Genomic DNA, 22,418 nt, shown 5'->3' with positions numbered 1-22,418 from the left:
TGTAGTGAGTCAGCTTGCCCCAAGGCTCTTCCCCTATGGCATACCTTGCTATTGAGGATCTGGAAAACCCTCTGCTGCGTCGTCTGGCCAGCCTTGGGCCTCACGAGGATGTAAATGACTTTCAGGTCAGGGCTGGTGCGAAATAGCTTCTCCATCAACACTTTGCCCATGAAGCCTGTGGCCCCAGTAATGAGAATGGACTTGCCGTTATAGAAAGCTGCAATCATGGACATGGTTTTTCTCTTGTCTTTTATAGCTCCGGAAAGAGGTTCCTGAAAAGGCAGAGAAATAACATCACATTCTCAGAAGTTCTAAGATGCAGTCAATTGAAAATGTTTCTGGGCCTTCCAGGAGTTCTGAATGCTGAAAAAAGGTCAGAGTGAGAGCATCATACTTGATTGACAACACGATTCATTTCAATCAATATTTATTGAGTCCACTTTGCATGCCAGACTTTATGCCAGGAATCGTGGGAAAAAAAAAAAAAAGTGAGTAAGACATGGTTCCTGCTCTCAAGAGATTGCTCATAGTCTAACAGAGGAGACAGACATCTGAATAGATCACTGAATATAATACGTGAATGCTCAAGCAAAGGGATTACAGAGGCGGAGTGTATAGCAGGATCTGGAAACTTCAGGAAGGCCCACCTGCCTGCCCCTATGGGTGATGATGAAGTGAACTGTGAAAGCAGGGCAGGGCTGGGGTAAAGGTGTTCCAGCCCTGAGGACAAGAGCAAAGGTGCAAGGTGTGGCCAGTCATGCTGCCTGGAGGAGACAGAAGGAAGTCAGTGTTACCAGAACGTCAACGATAAAGCTAGGACTGGCCTCCAGCCTATGAAAACAAAGCTTGGAACAACCATCACATTCTTTTTAAATTATGATGTCATTAGTGTTTCGGTTGCAGTTTTCTTTTGAGAAAATGTTGGAGCAAATAACTTGTGGTTTCACTTGAACTCACAGGCCCCGGCCTACCCAGCATTTCTGCGTAAATACATTTTTCCCTTCCATGAGCTGAAAAGGGGTGTAGTGCCACCCTTCCCCTACGTGTCCTCTCAGGGCTGAAACACTGCAAAAGACAAAGGGCAGAGAAGGTTGAACAAACGAGACCAGGACCGGAGGCTTTGTTAAGCTCCGAAATAGTGCCAGGTGACTGTAGGGGCTCCGTCCGCATAAGGCCATTGCCAGGAGCAGAGAGAAAGAGCAGGTCTGGGAGTGGGAAGCCAGAGGTGGCCCTGAGGTCCTGGGCCTCCCAGAAAAGGCACCGCATGCTCTTGACATGCCTCGCGCAGTGTCTGTCTCTAAGCCCGGGTCCAAAATGGCCCAGGGGATGGCATGGTGGAGAGCTTTGAATGAAACAGTGCTGGGGGCTGGGGGCGGACTTCTGCCTGTCACAACAGGTGCCCCGGGATCTGCAGGATGGCGGTGGGTTGATCTTGCAGAACACAACTCCAGGGGCTGGCCCGACATCAGAGCTCACGAAGAAGGAAAAAAACAAGTAGAAAAGTCAGCACCCTGCCCTGTCAGGGTCAAGGTTACTCTGCCGGCAACTCCTTCAGGAACTCCTTAACGCCTTGGAGTCCTAAGTTACAGATGGTCACGACAGTCATAATTTATACTGTAAGGATCTTGAGGCTGTTCTTGGACAGAAGTCGGCCTTTGGAGGATTTGTTCACTCATGAATTTACTCAACAAATAATTTTGAGTACCTGCCCTGCCAGACTCTTGCTAAGTTCTGAAGATAAGCAGCTGAGTGAGGCAAACAGGTCCTGGCACTCCCTCTAGCAGAAGAGGCCAGCAAGACAAAGATTGGTAGATACGTAAACAAGAGAATGATAGACTGTTACAGATGCAAATAAAATAATGATCAATGACAGAAATCACATCCAATCATCAACCCTATTCACTTTAGAAAGGCTGGATTTCAAATCATGTTAGTTATATCCACTGAGTTACTAATTAACACCTTTTATTGGGGCGCCGGAGTGGCCTAGTGGTTTCGCATCTGGTTCTTGGTTTCAGCTCAGGTCAAGACCTCAGGGCTGTGAGACGGGGCCCCATGTGGGGCTCTGTGCTCAGTGGAGAGTCTGCTTGAAGATACTCTCCCTCTGTCCCTACCCCACTTGCATGCTCTCTTTCTTTCTAAAATAAATCTTAAAAAAAATAAACTCCCTTTTATTGAGGGTTGATGTGAAAAATATTTTGAAGAACACATTTAGCTCTTGTGCAACATGGTAATTAATCATAGTTTTCTTGTTTGTTTTGCTTTTTACCATGTTGCAAAATGTTACTCATATTGCAATCTAGCCAATCATTTTCTCAAGATTTTCTCACTTGGGAAAAGTACTGAAGAGTCTTGCCTTGCCTGCTGGGAAGCTCAGGAAAGTGTGGAAGGCAGTATGACATCCTAGTTCAGCTCACAGGTTCTAAGCAAGACTACCTGAAGTCAAATCCCAGTTCTGCCACTTATTACCACTGTGACCTCAGGCACATCATTACTCTCTCTGTGCTGTAGCTTGCTCGTTAGGTTAATGGGGATAACAAAAGTATCCACGTAATAATGCTGTGGTAAGAACAATACGAGTCAACATATTACTCAAACTCTTAGTAATCAAAACAGTATTCTACTGGCACAAAAAATACACACACAGGTTGCGAGTAGAACAGAGAGCCCAGAAATAAACCACAATTATATGGTCAATTAATCTACAATTAAGGAGGCAAGAACATACAATGAGGAAAAGAGAGTCTAATGATTAAGTGGTGTTGGGAAAACTGGACAGCTACATGCAAAGAAGGAAACTGGACCACTTTCTTATACCACACACAAAATAAACTCAAAATGGATTAAAGACCTAAATGTGAGATCTGAAACCATTAACTCCTGGAAGAAAACACAGGTGATAATTTCTTTGCCATCAGCCACTGAAACATTTTTCTAGATGTAGGAGACCTCAGGCAAGGGAAAAAAAGCAAAAATAAACTACTGGGACCACACCAAAATAAAAAAGCTTTTGCACAGCAAAGGAAATCATCAAAACAAAACAACAAGGCCACCTACTGAACGGGAGAGGATATTTGCAAATGATATATCCAATAAGGGATTAATATCTAAATATATAGAGAACTCATATACGTGAACACCAAAAACCCCCAAATAATCTGAATAAAAATGGGCTGAGAACCTGAATAGAAATTTTTCCGAAGAAGACATACAGTGTCTAACAGACAGATGGAAAGATCCTCAACATCGTTTATCATCAGGGAACTTTAAATCAAAACCACAATGAGTTATCACCATAACACTTGTCAGAATGGGTAGAATCAAAAAGACAAGAAATAACAAGTGTTGGTGAGGACGTGGAGAAAATGGAACTCTTGTACATCGTTGGTGGGAATGCAATTTGGTGCCGCCCCTGTATAAAGATTTCTCAAAAAATTAAAAATAGAATTACCATATGATCCAGTAATTCCGCTACTAGGTATTTACCCAAAGAAAACAAAAACACTAATTTGGAAAGATATATGTACCACTATGTTTACTGAAACATCATTTACAACAGCCAAGATATGGAAACAACCTAAGTGTCCATCACTAGGTGCGTGGATAAAGAAAATGTGGCATATGGAATATTACTCAGCTATAAAAAAGAATGAAATCTCGCCATTTGCAGCAATTTGGATGGACCTAGAAGGTATAATGCTAAGTGAAATAAGTCAGACAAAGACCAATACCGTATGATTTCACTCATATATGGAATTTAAGAAACAAAGCAAACAAAGAAAAGAGAGACAAACAAAAAACCAGACTCTTAAATACAGAGAACAGCAATGTCTACAATAGCCCAACTGTGGAAGGAGCCGAGATGCCCTTCAACAGATGAATGGATAAAGGAGATGTGGTTCATATATACAATGGAATATTACTCAGCCATCAGAAAGGATGAATACCCACCATTTGCATCGACACTGATGGAACTGGACGGGATTATGCTAAGTGAAGTAAGTCAAGCAGAGAAAGACAATTATCATATGGTTTCACTTATTTGTGGAACATAAGGAATAGCAGGGAGATGGGTAGGAGAAGGAAGGGAAGAATGAAGGGGGGGTAAACGAAGGGGGAATGAACCACGAGAGACTATAGACTCTGGGAAACAAACTGAGGGCTTCAGAAGGGAGGGGGTGGGGGATTGCGACAGGCCGGTGATGGGTATTAAGGAGGGCACGTATTGCATGGAGCACTGGGTGTTATACATAAACAATAAATCATGGAACACTATATCAATAACTAATGATGTACTGTATGGTGACTAACATAATTAATTAAATAAATAAATACATACATACATACATATAACTGATGGTTGCCAGAGGGCAGGTGGGTGGGGGGATGGGTGAAATAAATAAAGGGGATTGAACGTACACTTATCATCATGAACACTGAGCAATGTAAAAATTGCATGCGAAACCAATATAACACTGTATGTTAATTATACATCAATAAAAAAAAAGAAAACTCTTAGAAATATTAGTTACCTATAGTATATACTCCGTAAGTGTTAGCTAGTAATATTGTCACTGGCTATACATTTTTCCTCTTAATAGTTCCTGGTTTTTCCTTTTGACATTTATTTTAAGTGCTCTGTCTTATGCATTTTCTACACCCTCTTTTGGAAATAGGAGGGGATTTACAACTCAATCAGTCATCAAGCCAAGTAAACTCTTTTGCCCAGATGCAACTCTGCTGGCTGATAAGCCTTGCTAGTTCCTTCACACATAAAAATGTTTCAGCGCCACACTCCTTTCGTCTGTTAGGTATACACGAGCATGGTGGGCAGGGGAACACAGAGGAGAAACTGAGTTTGGATACGGTTATTTCCCAACCTCACTTGTTCTCAAGATGTCAGATGCTTGTTTTGCACTCTTACATGCTTTAATGGCGTCATATTTTCTAGAAATGCGAACATACTGTTAAGATAGTTTGATCCCAGACACAGTTCTGTAACCTGTGATAAAACATTGTAGGAAGCAGGTAATGTATTTCTAATGAGCCCATTTCTTATGGGACAAAGGAAGACTTGATGTGTCCCTAAAGAATCGCATTTGCCTGCTCCGTCTGGAGTCCAAATACTTCTCAAGCACAACCAAGACCACGGCAGAGCACACAGAGTTCTCTGACAGGAAAACAGCACAAACCAGTGCTTGGTGGCGCTCGTTACCTGATTGTCGGGAGCGGGAGTGCGGCCAAGACTCTGCACAAGGCAAGTGGTTCTGAAAAATGTCTGACAATTCCTCACCCTCAGATCGAAGCTGTATCAGAGATGTTTCTTTTACTTCTTGCCTCCACTCTCAATATATGGCTTAGTTCCTGGCCCCAGAAACTCCTATATAAAATTTGGCTTTTGGGGTGCCTGGGTGGCTCAGTCAGGTAAGCGTCTGCCTTCGACTCAGGTCATGATCCCGGGGTTCTGGGATCCAGGCCCTAATCAGGTTCCCTGCTCAGCAGGGAGTCTGCTTCTCCCTCTCCCTCTGCTGTTGTCTCTCTCTCTCTCTGGCTCTCTTGCTCTGTGAAATAAATAAATAAAATCTTAAAAAAAAATCTGGCTCCCTGAATTCTGTTCTATATATTAAACTTGCAAGGTCCAGGAATTATTAACCCTGAATATAATTCATTAAAATAATTACGTTAATTATTTTAAAAATTAAAATAAACTTACATTCAGTAATGGATGATACACAACTCTGGAAGGAGGAATATGTTTAGGACCAGCTGACCAGTCATGGTTTGCCTTTCATACCTTCTGATTGCCAGTGTAGAGAGCAAAGGACAATTTGCTATTCCTCATGCTCATGATACGGCTTGTGAGAAGCCTAAGCCGCTTTGACAATTTCCAGAATCATCCTGTATAATGTAGCATATATGATGCTTGAACGAAAAAGGAGGGGGCCTCTGAAAGTTAGCCAGTGCCTTTTTACTGAATGCCAGATCCTGTCTAGACACTGGGAATAGTAGTGATTAGTCTATAGGCAGCTTCAAGATTCTTCCTTTCTTTTCTGGAGAATTTTTCTCTCCTTAAGAATCATTTCTCATGGTCATGAGTAGAAATAGCTAGTTTTTACTCTTCTTTTGGTAGTAGAATGAGGCTGTTCTCATTTCTAGAGAACAGATGTTAAAATACTGAATCATGAGTGTTGTGTCAAGTTATACATTTTTTGCAGGTTTCAGCATATGCAAATTATTGAGTGTTTCTTCTGGAAAATAAAAAATTAAGATTCAAGTACTTAAGGGAGACAAGTTTATTGATATTTCTTGATAGTCCTTTAGAGAAAAACATTTAAAAAAAAAAAACAAGGTGCTTTGCCCCTCAGGAATCTTACTTAACCAAGGTTTCTTGGTCTTGGCTCTATTAACATTTATGGACGGATAAATCTTGGTGGGGGCGGCGGGGCTGGTGGGGGTGGTGCTGTCCCGTACAACGTAAAGTATTTTAGCTGCATCCCTGGCCTCTACTTACTAGATGGTAATAACATCCCTCTTCCCCAGCCAAGTGTGACAATCCAAAATGTGTCTAGACTTTGCTAAATGTGCTCTCGGGAAAAATTGCCTCTTCTTCAGAGAATCATTGTTCTTGGACCTTCTTCAATGCTCATTTTATAATATTCAGTAAAGCACATTAAAAAGTCAAGATTCAAGGTTGAATTTCTGCTTGTGAAACTAAGGGCAAATATGATCCACTGCACCCCTATTTTACCTATGCTAAATCCTTCATAGCTACGTACATTTACCCAAGCAAATTACGTGCATAGCAAATCCTGATTATACTCAAAGTGGAGATGAAGGAAGGCTTCTGCAGATAAAGATGTCCCACTTTTTATTTCACCAAATTTCGTTTGGTCTCTGTGCTTTAAGTTAGACTATGAACCCCACCTTCCATACAGATGAGCCTCTCAATTTCATCCATCGAAACCGATGACAGGCAAATTTAGGAAAGAATGGCAACCGGACCAGCATGAGATCAGCTGAGGGAACCGTTAGTATTGTTGCTGTATCTTAATAATTCTATGGATAATTGAGCCAATATCATCTATATGTAATTCTGTGCCCCTTTTTTTTTGAAGATTCAAAGATGCTGTGTGTTAAGAGATAAGTCATGTGGGGGCGCCTGGGTGGCACAGCGGTTAAGCATCTGCCTTCGGCTCAGGGCGTGATCCCGGCGTTATGGGATCGAGCCCCACATCAGGCTCCTCCGCTATGAGCCTGCTTCTTCCTCTCCCACTCCCCCTGCTTGTGCTCCCTCTCTCACTGGCTGTCTCTCTCTGTCAAATAAATAAATAAAATCTTAAAAAAAAAAAAAGAAGTTTGGGAAATTGTTTAAAAAAAAAAAGAGATAAGTCATGTTGGCAAATGGTGTGTTGGTTGGCAATGGACACAGTAGTATGGGCTGATCTATTGGAGAAAACTGATGCTATTTTGGAAAATTCAGCAAATGAAGTTTGTTCTGCTTCATCAAAATCGAACAGTTGAAATTCTTTCAATAAGTGTGCTGAATGAATTGCATAAATGCATTTACAAAATAGTCAATGAATAAAAGGAGATTACAAACTTGTGAAAACATAATGTCCATTACAGATCCCTATGGGAAAGCCTGGGGTGGGGGGGATGAAATCAATGACAGTAGCTGTATAATCGTGTGATAGGATTCAAGGGAAAGAGCCTCATTGCATGTCTATAATTTCTTTCCATGATTTAAAAGGTAACTTAATAATACATACTTGAAAAAAGAAGTTCTCAGAAAGTAATGGCAGCCAGTATTTTTGTAGTCTCTTCTTTTGCTGTGGGCACTGAAAGTACAAAGACATTTGCAAAACAAACCTCCTTAGTTTAAAATGTATTTAAATTATTTTTCACAGTGTGGCTCAGCTGACATTACACACTGTTATGGACTGAATTGTGTCCCCTCCACAGGCATAGGTTGAAATCCTACCCCCTAAGGTGACGGTATTTGGATATAAGGCCTTTGGGTTACATGAGGTCATCAGGGTAGGGCCCTAATCCGACAGGACTGGTGTCCTAATAAGGAGGAGACACTGGAGAGCGGTCTCTCCTCAAACAGGCACCATGGAAGGGCTATGTAGTACATAGAGAGAAGGCAGTTGTCTACTATGCCAAGAAGAGAGTTCCCACCAGAAACTGAACTTGCTGGCACCTTAATTATGCGCTTGGAGCCTCCAGAACAATAAGAAATAAATGTCCGTGAAAGCCACCCAGTCCGGGGTATTTCATCACAGCAGCTTGAGGGGACCAATGCGCACACACACACACACATACACACACACACGACAGAGACATGAACATTTCTGGATGGTCAAATAACTTGACAATAATTCCGAGCAACCTTCCTAATTCGGGAGTAGACCCGTGTCATTTTCCCATCTTTGTAAACAGAGATAGGATATTGAATCTTGCTATTCATATGTTTGTGAATATATGGGCAGGCCTTTGACAATTAACTACAGAGACCTCACTAATCCAAACTTGAAAGATCTGTATATAAGTCACGTATCTGTTTGTCAAACACTTAGTGAAAAAAAGAAGTTTTCATCAGAGAGTTCCTTCTTTTGTATTTAGCTTTTGTTTCCAAATTATACACTTCACAATAAACTTAGATGACTTTCCGTGTGGGTTTGTTACATAAAGTCTTTCTGTGAGAACTTTTAAATTCTTGATGAAGGAATATTAACCCTCCGGGGTATTGTAGGCAACTGTTGGGGCACAGGCCTCGCTAATCAGATTAGCGATGGTCATAGTCTAGAAAAACCAATTTGGAAAGAGTTCTGGGCAGGGGAAAGGACAGCGCAGGCTGGCTTTAGGAACACAAAATTTACTAATCACCTTAACACATCGAATAACAGTCTTTCTAGTTTCCTTCTGCTTAGCTCATCAGTAAGTCTTCAAAAAACCCTCCAAATTTAACAAAAATTAAAAAGAAGGGGCACTGGGTGGCTCAGTTGGTTAAGCGTCCAACTCTTGCTTTCAGCTCAGGTCATGATCTCAGGGAGGTAAGATCCAGCCACGTGTGGGCTCCATGCTCAGTGGGGAATCTGCTTGAGATTCTCTCTCCCTCTGCCCCTCCCCCTGCTCACACACACTCGCTCTCAAATAAACAAATCTTTAAAAAAAAGAAGAAACAGGAAAAGATATGACCTAAACTCATCATTACATGATAATTAATTAAATAGGCGTGCAGCCTGTCTACTATGTGCGACACTCTGTGTTAGATGTGACTAATATGAAAACATTCTCACTAAATAGTAAGGAGTTATGAAAACACATGGTATCATTATTATGGATTGCAGGTTAAGTCAAACAATAGGCAGCATGTGAAGATTCTAAAATGGTATCAAGAGAGTCAAAATCAAAATCTTGATGAAATTCAGAGCATATTCAGCTTTCTGGATGAAAATCTTGATGCTTTCTATTTTGTCTTGATGAATTATAAATTGGGTCAGGTTATAAATAAAAGAATGGTTGATCTATTAACACAATGACCAAAGGAACCCAACTGAATGGATAGTAAGCTAACCTACTTTTTCATGCTCTGCTTAGAACTAAAGACTCTTTTTTTAAAGATGACATGACAGAATATCTATCTATCTATCATCCATAGACAGAGTGAGAGAGACAGAGATAGAGAGGGAGGAGAGAAAAAGGGGGAGAGAGGGGAGGACAGAGACAGGGAGGGAGGGAGAGAGGGGAGAAGAAGTGGGGTAGAGAAGAAGATGGGAAGAGAAATGGGGGGCGTAGATTTAAGAAATTGGCTCATGAGATTATGGAGGCTTGGTAAATCCAAAATCTGCAGGCTGGAGACTCAAGGAAGAATTGCAGTTTAAGATCAACGGCAGAATTTTTTTCTTGGGAGAGGTCAGTCTTAGTTCCATGAAGACTTTCAACTAATTGGATGAGACCCACTCACATTATGGAGGATAATCTGCTTTACCCAAAGTCCACTGATTTACGTGCTAATCTCATTCAAATAACACTTTCACAGAAACATCTAGAATAATGTTTGACTGATATGTAGGCACTGTAGCCTAGCCAAGTTGACATATAGAAATAAACATCCTAAGTCCACTCTTGTTGACTTTGCACCCACACACATCTCTTTAAACCATAATTTACAAATAAAGACAGTAACAAACTCATACTTCTGCCCAACATTATACAACTATCCTGCATCCAAGTAAAACATACTAACCCTTTCCCCAGAAAAGGATGCAAAGTCTTTGGGTAATGTTTACTCTTCTTCTTGATATCTCATAACTTAAATACTATGACATAAAATTGAAAGTACTTAATACTATGATATAAAATCAATACACCTTATGTAACATGATAAAAGGATCAGATAGCGAGGAAAACAAACATATTTGTTTTACACACAGATACACACACATAAATGTATTCATAATAAAATAAGAAAAAAACCATGGCAATTACAGTCCTCATTTCTATAATTAATCACATGGCTGCAGCTGGTGTTTGTAACTACCTTCTTCCACTATTTATTCTGTACTCTCTTTGCCCTCAGCAAGCACGTCAGCTGGCCATGCTTCTTTACCTGGTGGGGTAAAGGGTCTGGGTCATCAGGAGCCCTCCCTGAACTGGGTTATTGTAGTTTTCCATTGACCTTAATCACAGGGCATAGTAATACTAAGAGATGTCCTGAGGGATCTCCTGTATTTCAGGCCTACTCTTCCTTACCTCCATTGTGGAGTAGCAGTCCAATTTCCCCGTGGTAGTCCGGAGCAGTCACCCCAGCCCACAGAAAGACTCCCCTCTTTGCCTATTGATTCAGAGGCATGAGGAGTCCAAAGTGGCCAGGCAGCCGTCTTAACTTCTAGTTCGATGGAATCATTGTTGTGTTTCCTCGTGGAACCATTCTTCCCTTTGGAACTAAGATCTCTAGGCCAGCAGAACACAGGGTCATGGGAAGAGGGAGAACATTTGTGCTAGTGGGCCACTGGGGTAACAGTGAGTGGTGACACTCTCATTTCCATCCCCGAACTCCCGGACCGGTGAATCCTGGGTGTGGGAGAAAACAGCGCCATCTCCTGGATGCTGATTCAGAGCATATACAGCTTTCTGGAGAACCTTGCCGCAGTCCAAGGAAAGTGCCACCCGGCTGGCACTATGAACAAGCCTTCTACAGGCCATTCCACCCTTCTGTCAAACCAGCTGCTTTGCGATGGTGGAGAACATGGTAAGACCATGAGCCCATTGCCACATTTCATTTGCTCTGACGGGAGTTCCTTGATCAGAAGCAATGCTGCGCGGAACACCATCATGGTGAACAGGCATTCTGTAAGTCCACTCGTGGTAGTTTTAGTAAAAGTACTACATATAGGGAAGGCAAATCCACGTCCTCTGCTTCAGTAAGAACAAAACACTGACCCATGATGGAAGTAGAATCTGCCTCCAGGCAGCCGGCTTACCCCCTGAGGTCTCCGTGTTGGTCTCTGCTGCTGGCAAATGGGCACTCACCAATGTGTTTGTAGACATGTTGGCCTTGGTGGCCCGAAGTCTGTGTTGCTGAGCCCAAACTTCATCCCTGCAACTATGGCCACTTAGTTTATGAGCTATCAGGGCATACTAGGGGCAGCTGGGTATTCACAGAAGAGGTCATCCTATCCATGTGATTATTAAAATCTTCCTTTGCTGAGGTCACTCTTTGGTAAATATTTATGTGGTATGCAGGTATCTTCATGTTTTTGCCCATTCCGTATACCTCTTCCCCAGACTCCCTTGTCATCAATTTTCCAATCATGTTCTTTCAAAGTCCCTGACCACCCAGCGAAACCATTGGCTACAGGCCATAAGTCAGTATACAGTTGCACATGGGGCCATTTCTCCTTGCAAGCAAGGTGAATAACCGGGTGCACTGCCTGACGTTCTGTTCACTGACAGGCTTTCCCTTCGCCACCGTCCTTCAGGGGATGTCCCAGAGAGAAGCAGCTGTTCACTTCGGGAGGTAACTACGTATCATCTCTTCTTCTGGCAACCGAGGATAGGGACCTCCTCCTGAGGCCATAGGTGCAGGCTGAGGGAGAAAAGGTAGTGTAGCACCAGTGGTGACCATGTGCATTTGGGCCGCTTCTTCATTTAAATTACTGGTGTCTTTCGGGCTTTCCTGGGCCTGATCAGATATATACAATTTCTATTTGATGATGGAGTGCTGCTGTGCATACCCAACTTTATGGCGTGGTGGGTCGGCTGAGACCCAGTTCCTGCTGGGCAGCTCAAGTTGCATGATCACTTCGTGGCCCGTGGTTAGGTGTTCGGTCTCTGCGAAGGCCCAATGGCAGGCCTAAAGCTGGTTCTTAAAAGGAGTGTAGTTATCCATAACGGATGGCAGGACTCTTACTCTCAAATCCTGAGAGTCTGTGTTGATTCACCAGTAGAGGCCTGCTGACAGCTCCCAACAGCATGTCTCTCGGCCACGGACCCTTGGAGCACCACTGGATCTGAGGGCTTTCTGTGGCTTCAGTGGCATAGCAGCCTGCACAGCCACCTGGGCTTATCGCAGAGCCTTCTGTTCTGGGCCCCACACAAAACTGGCAGCTTTTTGGGCTGCTCACTAAATGGGCCAGCGCAGCACACCCAGATGAGGCCTATGTTGCTTCCCAAATCCAAAAAGGCCCCCGGGGCATCGTGCCTCTGTTTTGGTTGTGGGAGGCACCGGATGCAGCAACTTGTCCTTTGTCTTAGAAGGGATATCTCGATGGGTCCTACACCACTGGGCCCCTAAATGCTGAGATAGAAGGTTCCAGAACTCTTGTTGGATCTACTTAACCACCCTCTGGTACACAACTATCTTACAAACGAGTCTATGGCAGTTGCTACTTCTGGCTCACTCGGTCCAATCACCATAATACCAGCAATGTAATGGATCAAAAGGGTATCTTACGGAGGGGCAAGGTGATCAAGATTCCTGCACATTAAATTCTGGCAGAGAGCTGCAGAGCTGATATACCCCTGAGGTAGGACAGTGAAGGTGTCTGCTTCTGGTAGTCTTTGTCAACAGGGAGGAAGAAAAAAAAAAAAAGCATTTGCCAGATTAAGAGCCACCTCCCGGGCACCAGGAGGTGTGTTATTTTTCTCAGGCAATGAACCCACATCTGGCACAGCAGCTGTAATCAGAGTCACCACTGCGTTAAGCTTATGCCAGTCCACTGTCATTCTACAAAATCCATCTGTCTTCTGGCCACATAGGCAAGTCAAATGGGAATATGGTGAGAATCACCACCTCTGTATCTTTCAAGTCTTTGATGGTGGCACCTGTCTCTGAAATCCCTCCAGGAATGAGGTGTTTCTTTTGGCCCCCTATTTTTCTGAGTCAAGGCAGTTCTAGTGCCTTCTACTTGGCCTTCCTCACTCCACAGGTAGGGAACCAATGTGGGGATTATGCCAGTTGCTAGGTATATCTATTTCAATTATGCCTTTTTTTTTTTTTTTTTAAAGAGAGAGAGAGAGCAGGTGAGCAGGGCAGAGGGGAGGGGCAGAGGGAGACAGAGAAAATCTTAAGCAGGTTCCACATCCAGCGAGGAGCCCCATGCAGAGCTCCATCTCACCATCCTGAGGTCATGATTTAAGCTAAAATCAAGAGTTGGGTACTTAACTGACTGAGTCACCCAGGAGCCCCTCAGTTACACCTTTCTGAACTAAGGAAAGAACCACAAAATGGATTCAGACATCTACAGAGCCCACTGTGAGATGGTTCTAACCTAAAACTCCATTGATCACCTGACCTCCATAAGCTCCTATTTTGATCAATGGACCACAGTGACATTTTGGGTTTCCTAGAATTAGTGTCTGTTCAGAGCCAGTGTCCAGTAATCCCTGTAAGCTCTCATTATTTTCTTTTTCCCCAATGTACAGTTACCCGGATAAAGACTACAGGTCCCTTTGGGGATGGCTGGGAAAAAGATTAACAGAGTAAATTTTTAGCAATATTCAGGAGTTCTGTTTCAAGGGGACTTGGCTTCCTTTTCATTCGGGGTCTATAAACTGGCTCATATCTGGGGATTGATGAAGGGGTCATAACTCTGTTTTTATGATTCAAGTTAAATTTTGCTCAGTTGACCTAGAACTTTTCTGCTTATACAGATCAAGCAAGAATTTAGTAGGCTTCCCATATATTTCACTTCGAGAAACATCATGATCAACCAGTCAATGCCCTAGCTCTCTACAATCAGACTACTCTGATTTCTGCTTTATCCTGCGATCCATTATGGAAACCATGACCACCTTGACGTTGGCATTTGAGGGTCATCATTTGGCTCCTGCCACGCCAGGGTCCTCACTGCATTTAGGCTTCCCAATTTAATGACAGCAGTTCCCACAGTAAGTTCTGGCCTACAGAGAAGAATGATCACTGAGCTCTTCAAGGATGCTGGGGTTCCCCTCACAAATGTATTTCTGTGGCCCAGCCAAATTGACACATAAAATGAACCATCACAATCATTATATTTTCTCCTAACACATTCACCATATGCAGGACTTCTCTCACAAATTTTAATGAACAAAATCCTTGCTTGATGGCTTGGAAGTTGAACATAAATACATATCGACCAGAAGGAAGTTTTATTTATTTGGAAATATTTCTCTCATCTGTTTTTCTGCCAAAGTATTCATTCCTGGTTAACTCTTTTACCTCTAAGCAGACTCAGCTTAAGTACCAACAACGAAAAACTATGTGAGGTGTAATATAGGCACAGTGGGAAGAACACTGGTGTAGGAATTAGCAGCAGAGCAGATTTTATTTCTAGATTTTCTAACTGGTCATGTAAGTCGGAATCTTGAATCTTGGCAGTTCTAGGACTCGATTTTCTCTTCTGTTAAATAATATTCTATCTACTTCACAGAGCAGTTTTAATAATCAGATAAAGTAATAAACAAGAGAGATTATGACTCCAAGTGTCTTCTGACCAGAACAGAATGTTTCTCTTTGTTCTGTATGTTACATGCTATACTCTTAATGCAACTTTGATCCCGAGTCCAAATACCTCGCACTTCTTTATTAACAGATATTGAGGATACATCTGTCACCCTAATTAGATAGTAAAACCCTTGACACGGAGGTATTGTATACTGTATTACTCTTTACATGCCAGCTAGCACAGCACTATGCCATGAAAAGTGTCTCAATAAATATTGCTAAATCAGTGAATGAATGACTCAGAACTGAAGGCCTGATTCATTTCGTCAACGAATAAAAAGTCAGGGGGTGGTTCACAAAGCCTCGTGGGTGTTTGAATCATCTGGAAAACTTGCCAAAATGGCCCTTTTACCAGACCCCGTTTTCTGAGATTCTGATTTCGTCAGTCAGAGGCAGGGCCCAAGTAGAAGCATTTGAATGACTAGCCCATGGTTTCAGATGTCAGTGGGAAGAGAGATTCAGGTAGAGGGAATTTAACTGAGTGTGTTCTGATTCAAGATCATATTTTGTACCTTAGCCTATATCTTTAATGGAAGCCTATGCTGTCCCTCTGATTCATTTTTTCTCCCTTAAAACAATGCATAAAATAACCTGCTTACTCGTGAATTCTCATTTCTAATAATAGTAGGATATGGCGAGGGCCGTGAGGATGCTGCAGACCGTGGCTGCCATCCAGCCAGAGTCTTCGTCTGAACTTAGTCTGAACTTAGTCTGACCTCCTGCTTGCACTAAGGTAATTTTGATCCAGAGACTTTCTACATACTTACTACCAGCATCTGAGTTCACAGGTGTAACCGTAATGACACATGTACTGAAAGAGGTAGAATGGGGACACATCTTTTCAGATAAAGAACTAAAGCTTTAAAACATTACTAAAAGTTGAAACAAATAGCTATTTAAAGGATTTTTAAAAATATAGTTCAAATATATGCACAGATAGAATAGCATACCAATGATAAGTAAACATATTGCATTACCCCAGCGTGAGAAAGGTTATATATCAAGCTGTCCTAGCTTCCTAATAAGATACAGTCTGCCACTCATACGGTTTGAAAGACTTACTCAGACTCATTCAAATGGAATTTAGAAATAAGGTTGGAGATTTCTACTTCCCAGGCCATATAATATCTCAACCTGTTATTGAACCAGGGAAACCACATGGAAACAAAATGGTTGGAATGTGTCAAAGTCTTTGACAGGAATGCCTGATTAAAAGGAGGTCAGTTGGGACACCCGGGTGGCTCAGTCGGTTAAGAATCTGCCTTCGACTTGGGTCGTGATCCTGGGGTCCTGGGACCGAGTCCACGTCAGACTCCCTGCTTTGTGGAGAGCCTCCTTCTCCCTCTGCCTCTGTCCCTCTCTCTCTCTGTCTCTCATGAATAAATAAATAAAATCTTAAAAAAACCCTCAATCCAACCAAAAAGACAACTGATTCATAGAATAACATTGAGAAATTGCTACAAAACCATAGCACAAACTATTGTTTGCGCCAAAATATCACAATGGTACATATGGTACTTTCACAGAGATGTGGGCTAGCAGGATTTGCTACTGTCAGTGATTAGATGCAGTATTTATTAACTGTATCCATCCAAAGAAAAGACACAGCACGGTCACTTCTTGTAGCAAGATTCCAGGAGCTTAGTCATTGCCACATACCAACTAATTCTTCTTTTTTTTTTTTTTTTAAGATTTTATTTATTTATTTTGACAGAGAGAGACAGCCAGCGAGAGAGGGAACACAAGCAGGGGGAGTGGGAGAGGAAGAAGCAGGCTCCTAGCGGATGAGCCTGATGTGGGGCTCGATCCCAGAACGCTGGGATCACACCCTGAGCTGAAGGCAGACGCTTAACGACTGTGCCACCCAGGCGCCCCCACCAACTAATTATTCTTGAACCACATGAGAAATTATATTTTTTAAAAAGGTTAATACGAAGGTTAGTTAATTGTGTGTGTGTGTGCGCATATATATATATATATATATATATATATATCTCCATCTATCTCAATATGGTGAATTAGAAATCCTTATTTTCTAATGGAATTTACTGATCATAACCTATGCCAATAAATTGACAGTCTCTCCGGAAATATCTGAATAAATATAAATATACTATTTGGAAATATGTAGTTAGGCCTTTATGAAGGGTTAATTCTGAATTAAGGCTAATGCTTTCCCTTTCCAGTACTCCCCATAGGATCTTATTGTATGTCAGAAGCACAGCAAGTCACAAACAGCACTCATTCTTCGCTGATAATGTACAACGACTACTACCAAACCTCAACAAAAAACTTAGGCATTTGTCTTTAAAAGAAAGGTCCTTAGAGAGCTGAAAAAATGACTTCATGTCCATATGGAACTGAGGGTAGTAGCTACAGGAGACCAGAAGAAAAAGAACAGGTTTGGTACAGTGAAGTGCAAGCTATCAGAAAGTCGACAGTCCTTCAGAGCCTTGTTGGGGGCACCTTCCTAGGCCTAACCATTTAATATCACTTTCACAGGGAAGAGAAGCACTCCGCGCTCTCCTCCAGTTACTTTGTTATCCAATGGATAGGGCTCCATTGGGCACTCTCTTTGATGATGTTAATGACCGTGTACTAGCCAATCAAATCACCTACGTTTCACATGCTTTTCAGTCTTACTGGAATATTAAATCCACTCTGTTCATTTTATTGTGGGCAGGGATAGAATATCTTTCATGTTACTAAGGTGCCATTTCACAATCTGACCTCTGCTATTTCATTCTAAATCTGAATCATTATTTCATAATTTATAGGCCAATGCAATTTATTACTAATCTGTTTTGTAGCTAGGGCAAACACCTGTGTCTACTGATCAATCAAAAATGAATTTTGATTCCCTGGTTTCCGTTTCTACGTACCCCTACCCCCAGCTATAGGAAAGCTGTGGGGCAAAGGAGAGGGAAGGTCTGGGAATCCCCGAGTCTGAATTCTTGCCTGCCTTCTAAGAGCCTGTCTCCACGCACCACGTTCTATCTTGAATGTCTGTGTACACTAGTCTTCTGCTGTACAGGAGTTGAAGTCCTTTAAGGGCAGAGACCTTAGTCATCGTTTTGTGCTTCAGACATTATTGCTGCAGGAGTGAGTTCTGCCGGACCCTGTCTCCAGCTGCATGTGCGCTCATCACTGAGCTCACGTCGTAACCCTGAGCTCTTCGAGGGCAGGAATCGTAGATTCACTTTTTATCCCTACTGCCTGAGAAACTAACTCTCCGTGGCCAATGTTAGGCAAGTGACTGAATAAACGAACAAATGGATGGATAAATGGATGTGTGAGGATGAAGTGCTCGCTAATGCTCAGCCATGTCTCTCGTCTCTGAAATCCCTGTCCCCGGGGCCTCTGCCACACAAGGGCCACGAAGCTCGGCCTGGCACGCTGACGTGTACGGTCTTCTCCAAAAGGCTGTGCGACCCAACTGGCTTGGAGTATATGTCTGTGAAATCATTTGCATAACTGTAACATTTTTAAAGTTCAAATCTGGTACCACTTCACATGGATGCTAATAAGATGTTACTTCGCGTCATCTTTCCTGTTCACTGAACAGCGCTTTAAAATGCCATTTAATGTGTTCGCTTGCAGTTCCTTTCCAGAATTCAGTATTTGGCGGGGGGCAGGGGGAGGTGGCCAAAATAGTCACTCTTGACTCTGTCTATGATTATGAATTCTGTAACCAATCATTTGATTATTTTTAGTTCAATCAGATTTTAGGAGTTCTGGTGAAAAAAAAGAAGAGACATGAATATCTAAATTACATAGCAAGTAGCAGGCAAGGCGATACCTCTTAGTTTCATAAAAGCTACTTGATATAAGTTGGGAAATTCATCCATTTATTCACTTATTCATTCATTCAACTGCTGGTTGATAGTATATACTATGTGGCAGGCACTGTGCTAGATGTTATAGGACTTCTAACACCTGCAATGGCTTTCCGCTCATTTGTATCCCCAGAATACATCCTACACTCAGGATGAATTCAGAGACCTATTAGGACCTGGACTTTCTTTTGGGCTTGGACAGTTCCCAGAAGTGAAATGAATGGGACAGACAATTTCAGATTCTCCTAATGAATTCACAGGCGATTTGCCTACAACAGATATGCCATTCCCAGCCTGCCGTAATTCCACAGGAAACGACCTACTTATACCGGCACAAGCTGGCTTCCCCCAGGTCCACCCAGTTCTGATCCAAACTCCAGCACTGACATCATGAAAAATGCACTAGACAGCAGTGGCTTCAAACACCTGTGGAGATTGAACTTCTATTTACTAAGCGTGTGCTGCATGAGCGCCCCGTGACGATGCTTTTCACGGGTGCAACCGAGAGACTGACTGTGCCAATGGGCAGCACCCAGAGCATGTAGAAAAGTAGAACTTTGACCTACAACCTGCCGCACCTGCCCGGGAACCCAAACCCTTGTCTGCAACAAACACCCCAGAGAGCCAACCTGCTATACATCAGATCTGCAGGAAGTCAAATTGCTATCTCTAGTAACAATCCAGGCAGCTAGACTACAACCTCGGTAACGGCTGGTCCAAAACAGCCAGGACTTAACAACTGGCAGCTTCTCTAATTTTTGTCCCCGTTTCCAGCTTAGCATCACCCAGCAAAAGCCACATATGCTTCACTAGCCAATCCCACAGGATGCCCCGCTTCTAATAAGCCCACCTACGGCTTCTCCACGCCACCAGCTGCCAGTCGGGGCACACCTAAAGCCTTCCCTCCTTCCACCAGGAAGCTTTCCAGCTCCGCTGCCTGTTTCTGAGTCTGTGCCAAGATATAAGGGTTGGTGGTTGACTCCTTTGCTACAGCAAGCTTAGAATAAATAGCCCCTGCATGTTCTCATTGGGTTAGTTTTCATATATTTCCACACAACCATTATACTCGTTTTACAGATAAGGGAAGTTATAGAGATTCACTTTGGAATGGAGCCATACAAATGGCAGAGAGCAAGGTATTGAACCTGATGTCATGAATTCCAAAGTTATTCTATTAACCGTTACTCCAATGTAGGAAAGATAAAAGAAGCTTCTCCTCCACTGTCCTCTGCTAAACCTAATTTGTACCTTTGGAGTACTTTAATTTTTCTTTCAAAGAAAGTGATCCAAGTATAATGAATATTAGTCTACTGGCCTGGTAGTTAACCAGAAAAGTTCAATTCAGATGCACTGTGAAGAGTTTAAGGAGGGCACGTGTTGTGATGAGCACTGGGTGTTCTATGGAACTAATGAAGAATTGAACATTATACCAAAACTAATGATGAGCTATACAGTGGCTAACTGAACATAAAAAAAAAAGAAATACCTTGTATAGAGAATTCTAATACTTTAACTTTGAAAATCAATTCAAATATTAAAATGCCAAGATGTAAAAAATAAAATAAAATAAAGGGCATATTAAAAACAAGAAAAAAAAAAGAGTTTAAGGAGATACCTAGGGTTGTAATGGTGACCCTAAGTCCGAATTTCATTACCATGATTTGACTATGCGAACAGGTCTAGAGCCCAGTAGGTGGAGAGACTTGAGTTGTTTGTAGGGAATAAGTCCTCTGACTGTTGTCACCGATCTCTTGGGACCACAGGGCGGCCCACTTCTGCGCATCTGCCTGAATGAGGGCAATTACTGAGAGTGAACCTCTGTGTAACTTTAAAAGCATTAAAAATAAGGAGCTAGCTCTAGAATGCGGACTTCGGGCACGTGGGTCATCACCGGCTTAGAGTACTGGGTAAACACACTAGTACAATGGTGTTCAGAGGGCAAGAGAGACAGTTAATGACAACACAGTTTTAAGGAAAAGAAGGTTTTCTTTTTAGTCACTACATTTTGTCATTTTAAGCCACCTAATTCTAACGGCGTAAAGGTGCCGAGGTTAAGATCTCAGACTCTCACAGACTTTCCTCTCCAGTGCACAGAAATCCTCAGTTTTGTGTCCAAATCTCCGTGAACCCTTCTGTGCAGGATGAAAAGCTCTGCCTTGCAACGGAGGCCCAAAGACGTTTCCTCACCACTCCAGACACACGCCCCGGGGCACCCCGCCACACCCAGCAACCCGGCTCTCCGCAATCAACCTGCTCTCCCTAGGGCGGCTAAGGTAATCCCTGGGGATGAAAGGCAGGAGGGACAGACAGCCGCGGCTCAGGGCCTGCCGCTGGAATTTGCAACAAGAAAAAGGAGACTATTTGCTTTTCATTTCAAATGTTGACCCAGGAAGGAAAGACATGATTTCACAATTCATACCTTCTTTTTCTTTGAAAAATAACTCAGAATATAACATCAAAGGAAATGTGGGGAATATCATTATCAGGTTGCAATAAAGTCTGCAGAAACACGAAATGTGAAAATCAAAAAATAAAGGGATTGAGCCAGAGAGACAAGAGGAGGGACGGGGAGAACATTTTTTTTTTCCTTTTTTTCCCTGAAGAGAAGGAAAGAAACTCAAATAAGCACAATCTTGCAAATGAGCTAGGTAAAAGAAATCTAAAATCTACAGAAATTTCTCGTGTTACGAGAATGTATTTTTAGATTTCTGTCAAATTTAAAGTAAAAAATCCCAGTAATACCAGAGGAAGAAAAAAAGAGAAATGGGGAGACGCATTTTAGCATATGTTTACATACATACATAAACATCACACATTATGGCTGTACACACAGGTACCTACGCTTTATAAATGTAATACATACATAACTTGATCTTTCTTTAGTATAAATTCAAAATGGCATTTTCAAAACTAGCCTTTAAAAATTCAATGAAATTCCTAGCACTTTAGATAAAGTACATGCTTGTCTGTGAATAATTACATAGTTAGTTACCCTTTCCAACTATATAGGATCTCCCTTCTCTCATCAAAAAACCATATCTGGAATTGGTGTTGGCCTAGATTTTTGCAGAAGCATTTTTTTTAAAGATCTTATTTATTTATTTCAGAGAGAGAGAGGGAGAGGGAGAGAGCACAAGCAGGCAGAGGGGCAGAGGGAGAGGGAGAAGCAGGCTTCCCACAGAGCAAGGAGTCCAACTCAGGGGCTTGATCCCAGGACCCCAAGATCATGACCTGAGCCGAAGGCAGATGCTTAACCGACTGAGCCACCCAGGCACTCCTCTTTTTTTTTTTTTTTTTTTTAAGATTTTATTTAATTATTTTGACAGAGAGAGACAGCCAGTGAGAGAGGGAACAAAGCAGGGTGAGTGGGAGAGGAAGAAGCAGGCTCCCCGCGGAGGAGCCTGATGCAGGGCAGATCCCAGAATGCTGGGATCACACCCTGAGCCGAAGGCAGACGCTTAAGGACTGCGCCACCCAGGCACCCCACCCAGGCACTCCTCTTAACAGATGTAGTCTCTTCTTAATAAAAGCTTATAAAGAGAGAAAAAAAAAATAATGCTAATAAATTGCACATAGAGAATTCTAATTCA

General features: G+C 42.4%; 1 protein-coding gene across 4 annotated transcripts in view; it reads right to left on the bottom strand.

Moving 5' to 3' along the window:
• The window catches only part of FAR2 (fatty acyl-CoA reductase 2), a 135,174-nt gene that overhangs the window by 43,811 nt on the left and 68,945 nt on the right, over window positions 1-22,418 (bottom strand). For 2 of the 4 annotated variants that reach the window (XM_040642286.1, XM_040642288.1), the window contains exon 2: window positions 45-272. In XM_040642286.1, the coding sequence (XP_040498220.1) occupies window positions 45-233 (189 nt within the window). In that variant the 5' untranslated portion in view covers window positions 234-272. Of the gene's footprint in view, window positions 1-44; window positions 273-647; window positions 736-7,769; window positions 7,839-22,418 lie in introns of those variants that run through there. The other 2 variants (XM_040642287.1, XM_008683440.1) reach the window with 2 other exon arrangements.

This window comes from Ursus maritimus, unplaced genomic scaffold, assembly GCF_017311325.1.
Source record: "Ursus maritimus isolate PB19 unplaced genomic scaffold, ASM1731132v1 scaffold_26, whole genome shotgun sequence".
Classification (NCBI taxonomy): domain Eukaryota; kingdom Metazoa; phylum Chordata; class Mammalia; order Carnivora; family Ursidae; genus Ursus; species Ursus maritimus.
The sequence above is the reverse complement of the archived record's forward strand: the minus strand, read 5'-3'. Positions and strand labels throughout refer to the sequence as shown.